The sequence below is a fragment of the Borostomias antarcticus genome (genome assembly GCF_949987555.1).
Source record: "Borostomias antarcticus genome assembly, chromosome: 26".
NCBI lineage: Eukaryota > Metazoa > Chordata > Actinopteri > Stomiiformes > Stomiidae > Borostomias > Borostomias antarcticus.
In genome coordinates, this window is record NC_140259.1 from 7,025,617 (window position 1) to 7,038,116 (window position 12,500).

A 12,500-nucleotide genomic window follows, 5' to 3' on the forward strand; every position below is an offset into this window, starting at 1 on the left:
TTACATTGGCATTGCTCTATAGCTCTGAATCTCTCTAGAGAGGAAAGAGTGGAGAAGAGAGGAGAGGAGAGGAGAAGAGAGGAGAAGAGAGGAGTAAAGAGGAGAGAAGAGGAGAAGAGAGGAGAGGAGAAGAGAGGAGAGGAGTAAAGAGAAGAGAAGAGGAGAAGAGAGGAGTAAAGAGGAGAGAAGAGGAGAAGAGAGGAGAGGAGAGGAGAAGAGAGGAGAGGAGAAGAGGAGGGGACAAGAGGAGAAGAGAGGAGAGGCTCTTGATCTCGGTGAGTTTCTCTCAGATTATAATCTCTAAATCCAGACAGTGGGGTTAATTAAACGGATGTAGCAACAGCAGATTAGGTGTGTTGCTTTTGTGTGTCCCTTTTGAATAGTGGGCTTCCCTCCAGACCACAAGCTCTCAGCCTGGGGAGGAGTCTGTCTGACAGGGTCTGGCAGGGGGGGGTGACCCCAACATGAGGTTGCTAGACCAAGACTCCTCTGCTGAGTATTTCAGAGGAGGAGGGTGTCTCGCCTGCCAGCCTTGTGTGTATGTGTGTGTGTGTGTGTGTGTGTGTCTGTGTTTGGAGGGAGATCTCTAACCTCCTTGTGAATTTGTCAGTGGGGTCAGAAGAGGGGCGTGTGTGGTGTGTGTACTGTATATGTGTAGTGTGTGTGGTGTGTGTGTGTGTGTGTGTGTGTGTGTGTGTGTGTGTGTGGTGTGTGTGTGTGTGTGTGTGTGTGTGTGAGGGCTTGATTCAGGGCAGAGTGGAATGGGAGGGCAGGCATTCTGCTCCTGTGGGAAAGAGAGGGAGAGAGAGAAAGAGAGAGAGAGAGAGAGAGAGAGAGAGAGGGGGTGGGGTTGAGAGAACCTCAGTCAGTCTAGCTGTGAGAGTGTAGGTTACACAACCAACCTGCTGGAGCTACAGAGAGCATAGTCCTAGTGGAGCTAGCCTCAGGGAGCTAACAGCTAGCCTCAGGGAGCTAATAGCTAGCCTCAGGGAGCTAACAGCTAGCCTCAGGGAGCTAACAGCTAGCCCCAGCTAACCAGCCTGGTCTAGTCTGGCTGTGGAGCCAGCCTGAGGGAGCAGGCGTGGTACTGGCGCTGGTCCGATACCAGCGAGGATGTGTGCGTTGAACCGAGCCCTGTCTCTCTCTGTGTTTCCCAGGGACCCAGTCAGCAACATGGACCCCACCATGGACTACGTCAAGGTAGGACAACAACAGCTCTACAAACTCTAACCGTTACTACCGGCAACACAGCACACACACACACACACAGTAGGAACTCAGCTGGTCCAGCTCTCCGACCAGGACTCTACAGGTGTCTGCACGGTGTGTGTGTGTGTGTGTGTGTGTGTGTGTGTGTGTGTGAGGGGGGGTAATGGACTAGGGGTTTGACCTGTGCTGTCCTGGTGCTGATATGTGATAGCAGAGACAGGGGGGGGGGGGGGGGGGTTGGCATCAGTTGTGTTTGGTCTCCCAAACAGGGATGTTTATGGATGAATCATTGTGAGTCATTGTGTGTGTGTGTGTGTGTGTGTGTGTGTGTGTGTGTGTGTGTGTGTGTGTGTGTGTGTGTGTGTGTGTGTGTGTGGAAGAGATTACTTTTATCAAACACACTAATCTGATTGTGACCAACAGAGGCTGGGGTACAGCTGGCCGTGTGTGTGTGTGTGTGTGTGTGTGTGTGTCTGTGTGGTGCCAGAGGGGTACAGGTGGTGTGTGTAGAGTAAATCACATTATCCTTCCTCTCACCTACCGCTTGTCCTTCATCCATCCCTCTTTTCTCTCTCTCTCTCTCTCTCTCTCTCTCTCTCTCTACTCTAGGATTCTCTTAACTCTCTCTCCCTCTCCTCTCCTCTCCTCTCTTCTCCTCTCTTCTCCTCTCCTCTCTTCTCTCCTCTTTTCTCCTCCCCTCCCTCTCTCTCAAACTCTCTTCTTTCTCTCTGACCTCATATGTGTGATCCTCTCAGTTCGGTGTGAAAAGCAAGCCTGGGGTTTCCCACCAAAGAGACACACACACACTCACATATACTGTACACACACACACACACACACATACTGTAAACACACAAACACAAACACAGAAGGCCTGTTTACCTTGCGGTGGTATGTTTAGCCATGTTGTACCCTCTCAGAAAACCTACTGTAGAGGTACGGTTTTGTCCTACACGGTACAAATGGTCATTAAGGCAGACAGAATTTCCCCTCAAAGTTAGCTCATAGCAAACTTATAGTGGGAAGCTACTTACTGTATAGCGTTGGGTTTAATTCAATAAATGCTGAGAATGAAATAAATGCTGGAAAGGTTTTCTGACTATTTTCGTTATATTTGCCACCTAAAAGGTACAAATGGCATTGTCACTAGGGTGGTGGCCTACTAAGTTCAAATTTCTACTAGATATTGTTCAGATGGTACAAATTTGTACCAGTGCATGAATATTAATCAGGTACAGATTTGTACCTCAATGTACATAATTGCCTCTCAAAGGTGCAAACTATAAGAGTGAAACTATGTTCCCCTGACAAAGGTACATTAAAAGGTATTTGAGGGTACTACCCCCAGGGACAAGCATTTGTACATTCTTCTGCACATTTTTGTACCTTTTTGTGGACTGGAAGAAGGACACCAAAACCCACCTGTCGATCTCCACTGCACAAGTAGAGTAGTGGTGAGAGCATTGGACTCCCACCCAGGAGACCGGGGTTCCCGGTGGGGATGACTTTATGTTATCATCAGTGTAACTGCTTTAGCCACTGACCACTACCATTTATGTTATGGAAGCTGCTGCTAGTTGTTGTGAGCTCATGAGCTAACTGGCTATCCCGCTCTCATTGTGCTGGATTAGCATTGGAAGCATTGGAACTGATGTGTCCAGGTGACAAGACCCATCTTTATTTATCAGACATTACCGTCCTATCAGTCCTGCACAGAAACAAGCCAGCCACGCACATAAGCCAGGCTTGACCTGGCCTGGTTTCTTAGAGTGTATTTCCAGGAATAAACATCGCATTTGCATAATGATATTTTCACCCAGGTACGGTTGTTCTCTCGGTTAGTCAGTTGGTTCTCGCACCTTGTTTGAGGTATAATCACTGCTCTGTCAGCAGAGACAGCCAGCTGTGTTTATGTACAACTGTGTGTGTGTGTGTCTGTGCATTGTTCGTCCTGATCTCCCCTGTTAATCAGCTAACATGTCCATCAGCCGCACACACACAGGAAGCAGCAGGGAGATCAAAGAGACAATCTGACGAGGTAATATCCTGTGGCGAGCTGGCCGGCCAGGGACATGCCAGCCTGGCTACAATGCTACTGTCAACACACACACACACACACACATACTGTACACACACACACGCACACACACACACATACACAGCTGTTTACACAAAGCTGCTGCTTACACTGGCACTGACACACTAGATAGTAATATAATAGTCAACACAGACATACAAACACACACATCGCAGACCATAGGGGAGAGAGAGAAAGAGAGGAGGGGAGAGGGAGAGAGAGAGAGGAGAGAGATGAGAGACAGAGGAGAGAGAGAGAGAGAGAGGGAAGGGGAGAGAGAGAGAGAAAGAGAGGAGGGGAGAGGGAGAGAGAGAGAGGAGAGAGATGAGAGACAGAGGAGAGAGAGAGAGAGAGAGGGAAGGGGAGAGAGAGAAAGAGAGGAGGGGAGAGGGAGAGAGAGAGAGAGAGGAGAGAGATGAGAGACAGAGGAGAGAGAGAGAGAGAGAGAGAGAGGGAATGGGAGAGAGAGAAAGAGAGGAGGGGAGAGGGAGAGAGATAGAAAGAGAGAGTAGAGAGATGAGAGACAGAGGAGAGAGAGAGAGAGAGAGGGAAGGGGAGAGAGAGAAAGAGAGGAGGAGAGAGGGAGAGAGAGAGGAGAGAGATGAGAGACAGGAGAGAGAGAGAGAGGGAAGGGGAGAGAGAGAAAGAGAGGAGGGGAGAGATAGAGAGAGAGAGAGAGAGGAAAGGTGAGAGAGAGAAAGAGAGGAGGAGAGAGCGAGAGAGATAGAAAGAGAGAGGAGAGAGATGAGAGACAGAGGAGAGAGAGAGAGAGAGAGAGAGAGAAAGAGAGGAGGGGATAGGGAGATAGAAAGAGAGAGGAGAGATCAGAGACAGAGGAGAGAGAGAGAGAGAGGGAAGGGGAGAGAGAGAACGAGAGGAGGGGAGAGGGAGAGAGAGAGGAGAGAGATGAGAGACAGAGGAGAGAGAGAGAGAGAGAGAGGGAAGGGGAGAGAGAGAAAGAGAGGAGAGGAGAGATAGAAAGAGAGAGGAGAGATGAGAGAGAGAGGAGAGAGATGAGAGACAGAGGAGAGAGAGAGAGAGAGAGGGAAGGGGAGAGAGAGAAAGAGAGGAGAGGAGAGATAGAAAGAGAGAGGAGAGATGAGAGAGAGAGGAGAGAGAGAGAGGGGTGTGAGATTGGCTGGCTGCTGTGAGGAAGTTGTTGCGTGTGAGCGTCTTGCTGGTGTGGCTGTGATTAGACATGGCTGATAACGTCAGAGGATAGAGAGATGGAGAGAGGGAGAGAGGGAGGGAGAGAGAGAAAGAGAGGAGGGGAGAGGGAGAGAGATAGAGAGAGAGAGGAAAGAGATGAGAGAGGGGTGTGAGAAGCGTCTTGTTGGTGTGGCTGTGATTAGACATGGCTGATAACGTCAGAGGACAGAGAGATGGAGAGAGGGAGCGAGGGAGGGAGAGAGGGAGCGAGGGAGGGAGAGAGCAGCAAGGAGGAGTTCTAGAAGACTAAAGATAGCCAATCCTGGGCCCAGCGTGGGAGGGAGGGAGGGAGGAGAGAGGGAGGGAGGGAGGAGAGAGGGAGGGAAAAATGACCAACCAGACTCTTCATTGGTGCAGATGTGAATCCTAGTCTTGTGGTTGGTCAGTGAGTCTGCCTGTGAGTGTACCTGTCAAACTATCAGTCAAATACCACCCTCAGTGTTTATGTGTGTGTGTGTGTGTGTGTGTGTGTGTGTGTGTGTGTGTGTGTGTGTGTGTGTGAGAGAGAGAGAGAGTGTGAGAGAGAGAGAGAGAGAGAGAGAGAGAGAGAGAGTGTGTGTGTGTCCATGTAAGCAAGGAGCAGCAAGGGGCAGAGACAGAGTGGAGAGAGAGAGAGAGAGAGAGAGAGAGAGAGTGTGTGTGTGTGTGTGTGTGTGTGTGTGTGTGTGTGTGTGTGTGAGTGTGTGTGTGCATGTAAGCAAGGAGCTGCAAGGGGCAGAGGCAGAGTGGAGAGAGAGAGAGAGAGAGAGAGAGTGTGTGTGTGTGTGTGTGTGTGTGTGTGTGTGTGTGTGTGTAAGCAAGGATCAGCCAGGGGCAGAGACAGAGTGAACGAGAGAGAGAGAGAGAGAGAGAGAGAGAGAGAGAGTCCCTGTTGGCCTCGGTGGCCCCTGAAGGACATTCTCTCCTTCTTTTCACATGAACCTTTAGCACTCCCTCTCTCCTCTCCTCCTCTGTTCCCTTGGCTCACTCCCTCTCTCCTCCTCTGTTCCCTCTGCTCTCTCTCTCTCTCTCTGAGCTGAGAACAGTAAGCAGCTCAGCTCTCCTAAAGAGCTTTACAAGAAACAATGGCTGCTCTGTACCCAGGCCCCAGAGAGAGAGAGAGGGACAGAGAGAGGACATTTTTATAAATACCTCTATGTTTAAACCCCTTTTAAGGTTAAGTGTATTGTTTGTTTTTACCCTTGCCCTCTGTAAATCAACTGTTGTTGAACACTGCATCACTAATAGGGTTTTAATGCCTCTATTTATAATTATAAATTAATTATATACATTTATTAATTAATAAATGTATTAAGTGTAGTCCCAGAACACCAAAACATACAAGGACACCAAAATCTACTCACAGATCTCTACTGCACAAGTAGAGTAGCGGTGAAAGCAATGGACTCCCGCGCGGGAGATCGGGGTTCAAGACCCGGTGGGGATGACTTTATGGGACTATACCCCAAACCTAGTAGCCAACTGATGTATATAGAAGAGAGGGAGGAAGAGGAGAGAGAGAGAGATGTGTAAGACTGGACTGATCCCCGGGAAGACGAGGAGGAAGTCATTACTCTCTTGTCTCCCTCTAATAGCGCACACACACACACACACACACACACACACACACAAGCTGTGTTGGGAATCGTTCCCTCACTCCCTATTCCCTATATAGGGTTCACCATGTAGTGAACTACCTAGGGAACGGAGAAAATGTAGGGTACATGCACTGTTCCCTGCAAATCAAGGTGAATCGTGGGTAATAAATAGTGGACTATATAGGAAACGAAAATTCCGTGGAGAATTCGGACACTACAAACAAAATGGCTGACACCCTATATAGTGCACTATATAGTGAATAGGGAACGATTCCGAACACAGCTACACACACGCACACAAAGTATACACACATAGAAGCGAGTGAACACAGCAATTCAATCCAGCGAAACTTATCAAGAGAGAGCCAGAGTGCCCTCTAGTGGAGTGGTGGAGTACTGTAGGAGACCTGTGCAGAACAGAGTTCAGATGCCCAGCAGCCAAACCTGCTCATCCTATTACTGACCTGTTCAAGATCAAAATTCAAGATTTAAGATGTCTTTTTTGTTACGTCTGTTATATAAGTATAAGAGAGTAAAATGCTTGGGTTCTGGCTCTTCAGCCTTGAAGCAACAAGAATAATAATACTTTTTTAAAAGATAAAAAACAGTGCAAAACAATAGGACAGCGATAAACAATACAATAAAAAGTATGGTGTTTGTAAAGTGTTTGGTGCGTGAAAGATGCAAACGTGCGTTGTTTGCATGTGTGTGTGTGTGTGCGCAGTCTGAGTGTGAGTGTGTGTGTATCACAGGCAGACAGGCTACAGGCCATGAGTGTCCGTTGTTCATGAGCCTGGTTGCCCGGTGGGAACAGCTGTCTATGAGCCTGCGGGGCCCGGGGCCGGGGCCGGGGCCGTGAGGCTGCAGCGCTGTTTTGCCAGACGGGCAGCAGCTGAAACAGGCTGTGATTGTGGGTGGCTGGTCTCTGATGATCCAGCGGGGCTTTCCCTGGCGCTCCCAGCGCGGCTGGAGGGGAGCTCACATCCACGGAGGCACTGGGCAGTCCGCACCAGCCTCAGGAGACCATCCTGACCTCGCAAGCCCAAGGGCCAATCGGCGTCCTGGGAACTACTAGCGGCTATGGGCGTGGTTTAGTTATGACAGCGAGAAGCCTGTGATAGATAGTTCATCCAATCACCTTTCTGTGTTATATTGAAAGTACGCCACATGGTTGTGTGGAGGTTAAGGTCAGGTTAAGTCTGAACCGCCCTCTATAGAGTGAAGTCTGTAGAGACTCATACAGAGGGGAGTCTATAGAGACTCATATAGAGTGGAGTCTATAGAGACTCATACAGAGTGGAGTCTATAGAGACTCATATAGAGTGGAGTCTATAGAGACTCATACAGCGTGGATTGTATCTCATCGGTCTCTGCCCAGCTCTCCTCTGTGTCCAGGGGGGGAAAGTCCGCGCCTCAGTGTGTCTGACCAGTCTGACCAGTCTGACCAGTACCAGTCTGACCGGTCCCTGAGGTCAACATGTATTTTAGCTTCTGCTGGTTTGGTCGAGGGTTCTGAGAGGCTCTGTGTGGTTCCAGTGGGTTTACTGGTGTGAGGCATTTATACACACACACACACACACACACACACACACACGCACACACACACGCACATGCGCGCGCACACACACACACACACACACACACACACACACACACTTACAGGGAGTTAGTGAACCTCTACGTGCTGCCCTGTTTCCCAGAGGAATGTGACAGAAATGTATTTCCTTCTCTGGGATTCCTGCTGGCTCCCTGGGTGGAAGGGAGGAGGAGGGAGGAGGAGGGGAGGAGAGGAGGAGAGGAGGAGGGAGGAGAGGAGGGGAGGGGAGGAGGGGAGGAGGAGGAGGGAGGAGGAGGGAGGAGGAGGGAGGAGAGGAGAGGAGGGGAGGAGGAGGGAGGAGAGAGGAGGGAGGAGAGGAGAGGAGGGGAGGAGAGGAGAGAAGGGGAGGAGGAGGGAGGAGAGGAGGGGAGGAGGAGGGAGGAGGAGGGAGGAGAGGAGAGGAGGGGAGGAGGAGGGAGGGGAGGAGGAGGGAGGAGGAGGGTGGAGAGGTAGGGTGAAGGAGAGGAAGGGAGGAGGAGGGAGGAGAGAAGAGGAGGAGGGTGGAGAGGGAGAGGAAGGGAGGAGGAGGAGAGGAGAGAAGAGGAGGAGGGTGGAGAGGGAGGGTGAAGGAGAGGAAGGGAGGAGGAGGGAGGAGAGCAGAGGGAGGAGGGTGGAGAGGGAGGGTGAAGGAGAGGAAGGGAGGAGGAGGGAGGAGGAGGGAGGAGAGGAGGGTGGAGAGGGAGGGTGATGGAGAGGAAGGGAGGAGGAGGGAAGAGGAGGAGAGAAGGGGAGGAGGGTGGAGAGGGAGGGTGAAGGAGAGGAAGGGAGGAGGAGGGAGGAGGAGGGAGGGGAGGAGGGTGGAGAGGGAGGGTGAAGGAGAGGAAGGGAGGAGGAGGGAGTAGGGGGGGAGGAGGGTGAAGGAGAGGAAGGGAGGAGGAGGGAGGAGAGGAGGAGAGGAGGGGAGGAGGGTGGAGAGGGAGGGTGAAGGAGAGGCAGGGAGGAGGAGGGAGGGGAGGAGGGAGGAGAGGAGGGGAGGAGGAGAGGAGGGAGTAGGGGGGGAGGAGGGTGAAGGAGAGGCATTGGCTGTAATTATCTTCATGAGGGAGAAAATTCCTGCCTGCCAGCCTGGACCAGCAGCCCAGTGAACATAAACATGGATGAGATTAGACTCAACTCTCAGGCCCCCGAGTCAGACGAGCAGCGCCCTACTGTACGTCAACATCATATTTCAACCAGACAGGCTGGCATCAGATACACAGACGGAGATAGAAATGGACAGGACCCGAGGGAGGTCTTTAACCCACCACACGGTGACACACATGTTACACACAGGTGAGAGGGGCACGCAACACAACGCACACACACACACACGCAACTTCAGGGGTCGCCGGTGGAATTTGTCTTCTGCGTTTTCCCGCCCGAGCTGTCCTCCTCCAGGAGTAGTGGGCAGCCATCGTCATATAACATCTCATCACAAGGTCATAGACATACAGTACAGTACAGTACATGGGATTATACTCTCATGTACAGATGCCGTTGCGTCCGCTTGGAACAGCTGGGATTTTATCGATCAATCAATCAAAGCTTTATTTGTATAGCGCATTTCATACCCAGAGGCAACACAATGCGCTTTACAGAGAACAAGGGAGGTGGGCATACGACCCACTCTCTACATATTCCAGTTGTTTTTAGTAAATAAGCTTTCAATAAGCTTTCTTTCTACAGTGTAGAATAACTCATGGCTCTAATATTGATATACTACCATCTCCTCTGTGCTACACTGTGTGGAGGTTCAGACGGGGGGGGGGGGGGGGGAGTGAGAGAGTGATGGAGGAGAGGCAGAGACAGGGAGAGAAAGAGAGAAAGGGGGAGATGCAGGTGCCTCTCTCTCTTGTGGAGGGAGAGATGAAGAGAGAGGCAGATAGTAGGGAGAGGGAGAGAGGGAGAGAGGGGCAGAGAGAGAGAGGTGGAGGGAGAGGTGGAGGGAGGGAGGGAGAGAGAGAGGCAGAGAGAGAGGTGGAGGGAGGGAGGGAGGGAGAGAGAGAGGCAGAGAGGTGGAGAGAGGGAGAGAGAGAGAGGCAGAGAGAGAGGTGGAGGGAGGGAGAAAGAGAGAGAGAGAGGCAGAGAGAGGTGGAGGGAGGGAGAGAGAGAGAGAGAGAGAGGCAGAGAGAGAGGTGGAGGGAGGGAGAGAGAGAGAGAGAGAGAGAGAGAGAGAGAGAGGCAGAGAGAGAGGTGGAGGGAGAGAGAGAAGCAGAGTAAGCTCTCTTGCAGATGGTTGAGATTTCATCAGGAGAGCAGGATCACTTCTTCTGTCCTTCTGTACAGGAAATACTGACAGCAGCACACACACACACACACGCGCACACACACACACACACACACACATACATACATACTGGCATATGCGTCAGGAGCAGCAGAGCAGAGCGGAGGGTGCTATCAGGAGAGACAGAGTGGAGTGTGTGCTCATAGGCTGGCGGAGTGGTGTAGTGGTTGTACTGGTAATAGTGGTTGTACTGGTGTAGTGGTTGTACTGGTAATAGTTGTACTGGTAATAGTGGTTGTACTGGTGTAGTGGTTGTACTGGTAATAGAGGTTGTACTGGTAATAGTAGTTGTACTGGTATAGTGGTTGTACTGGTAATAGTGGTTGTACTGGTCATAGTGGTTGTACTGGTGTAGTGGTTGTACTGGTCATAGTGGCTGCACTGGTAATAGTGGTTGTACTGGTGTAGAGGTTGTACTGGTGTAGTGGTTGTACTGGTAATAGTGGTTGTACTGGTAATAGTTGTACTGGTAATATAGGTTGTACTGGTGTAGTGGTTGTACTGGTGTAGTGGTTGTACTGGTGTAGAGGTTGTACTGGTGTAGTGGTTGTACTGGTGTAGAGGTTGTACTGGTAATAGTGGTTGTACTGGTAATAGTTGTACTGGTGTAGTGGAGAGAGTCCAGGCAGCTGGTAGCACATTGTCCTCAGACTGGGAGGCAGAGCTGGTAGCACGTTGTCCTCAGACTGGGAGGCAGAGCTGCGACATTTCTGCAGTCAGTGAGAGCTTAGCTGAGGAAGTTAGAGGCTTGTTGTTGGGAGCTGTCAGAACACTGCCTGAGGGCCAGGTGTGTGTGTGTGTGTGTGTGTGTGTGTGTGTGTGTGTGTGTGTGTGTGTGTGTGTGTGTGTGTGTGTGTGTGCTGTCAGAGATGGCAGGCGTGTCTGAGAGATGCGACCTGCTCCGGAGTCTGACTGCAGCTCTCTGCTGCTTCTACCACAAGAGCTCCGTCCTCACAGCCAAGGTAAGATGCTACACTGTGTGTGTGTGTGTGTGTGTGTGTGTGTGTGTGTGTGTGTGTGTGTGTGTGTGTGTGTGCATGCGTTTTACAGTCCCAACCTTAGTAGGCTAGGTCAGTTGTTCTCTTGTAAGACTGAGAGAAGACTGGAGAGGTTAGTACTAGATGAGGGGTTAGTACTAGATGAGGGGTTAGTACTAGACTGAGGGGTTAGTACTAGATGAGGGGTTAGTACTAGATGAGGGGTTAGTACTAGATGAGGGGTTAGTACTAGATGGGGGGTTAGTAGTACTCGATGAGGGGTTAGTACTAGATGAGGGGTTAGTACTAGATGGGGGGTTAGTACTACTAGATGAGGGGTTAGTACTAGATGAGGGGTTAGTACTAGATGTAGGGTTAGTACTAGATGGGGGGTTAGTAGTACTAGATGAGGGGTTAGTACTAGATGAGGGGTTAGTACTAGATGAGGGGTTAGTACTAGATGAGGGGTTAGTACTAGATGGGGGGTTAGTAGTACTCGATGAGGGGTTAGTACTAGATGAGGGGTTAGTACTAGATGAGGGGTTAGTACTAGATGGGGGGTTAGTAGTAGTAGATGAGGGGTTAGTACTAGATGAGGGGTTAGTACTAGATGTAGGGTTAGTACTAGATGGGGGGTTAGTAGTACTAGATGAGGGGTTAGTACTAGATGAGGGGTTAGTACTGGACTGAGGGGTTAGTACTAGATGAAGGGTTAGTACTAGATGAGGGGTTAGTACTAGATGAGGGGTTAGTACTGGACTGAGGGGTTAGTACTAGATGAGGGGTTAGTACTAGATGAGGGGTTAGTAGTACTAGATGGGGGGTTAGTAGTACTAGATGAGGGGTTAGTACTAGACTGAGGGGTTAGTAGTACTAGATGAGGGGTTAGTAGTACTAGATGAGGGGTTAGTAGTACTAGATGAGGGTTAGTACTAGATGAGGGGTTAGTACTAGATGAGGGGTTAGTAGTACTAGATGAGGGGTTAGTAGTACTAGATGAGGGGTTAGTACTAGACTGAGGGGTTAGTAGTACTAGATGAGGGGTTAGTAGTACTAGATGAGGGGTTAGTAGTACTAGATGAGGGTTAGTACTAGATGAGGGGTTAGTACTAGATGAGGGGTTAGTACTAGATGAGGGGTTAGTACTAGATGAGGGGTTAGTAGTACTAGATGAGGGGTTAGTACTAGACTGAGGGGTTAGTAGTACTAGATGAGGGGTTAGTAGTACTAGATGAGGGGTTAGTAGTACTAGATGAGGGGTTAGTAGTACTAGATGAGGGTTAGTACTAGATGAGGGGTTAGTACTAGATGAGGGGTTAGTACTAGATGAGGGGTTAGTACTAGGTGAGGGGTTAGTACTAGATGAGGGGTTAGTACCAGATGAAGGGTTAGTACTAGATGAAGGGTTAGTACTAGATGAGGGGTTAGTACTAGATGAGGGGTTAGTACTAGATGAGGGGTTAGTACTAGATGAGGGGTTAGTACTAGACTGAGGGGTTAGTACTAGATGAGGGGTTAGTACTAGATGAGGGGTTAGTACTAGGTGAGGGGTTAGTACTAGGTGAGGGGTTAGTACTAGATGAGGGGT

At 50.2% G+C, this 12,500-nt stretch overlaps 1 protein-coding gene across 1 annotated transcript in view; it reads left to right on the top strand.

Annotated features, from left to right (window-relative positions):
- Positions 1-1,179: 1,179 nt before the first annotated feature.
- LOC311326173 (breast cancer anti-estrogen resistance protein 3 homolog) overlaps positions 1,180-12,500 on the top strand; it is a gene marked incomplete at its 3' end in the record, with an annotated part of 26,671 nt that continues 15,350 nt past the window's right edge. The window contains exon 1 of the mRNA XM_084459031.1: positions 1,180-1,200. Within this exon, the coding sequence (XP_084315157.1) occupies positions 1,186-1,200 (15 nt within the window). The 5' untranslated portion in view covers positions 1,180-1,185. The remainder of the gene's footprint in view (positions 1,201-12,500) is intronic.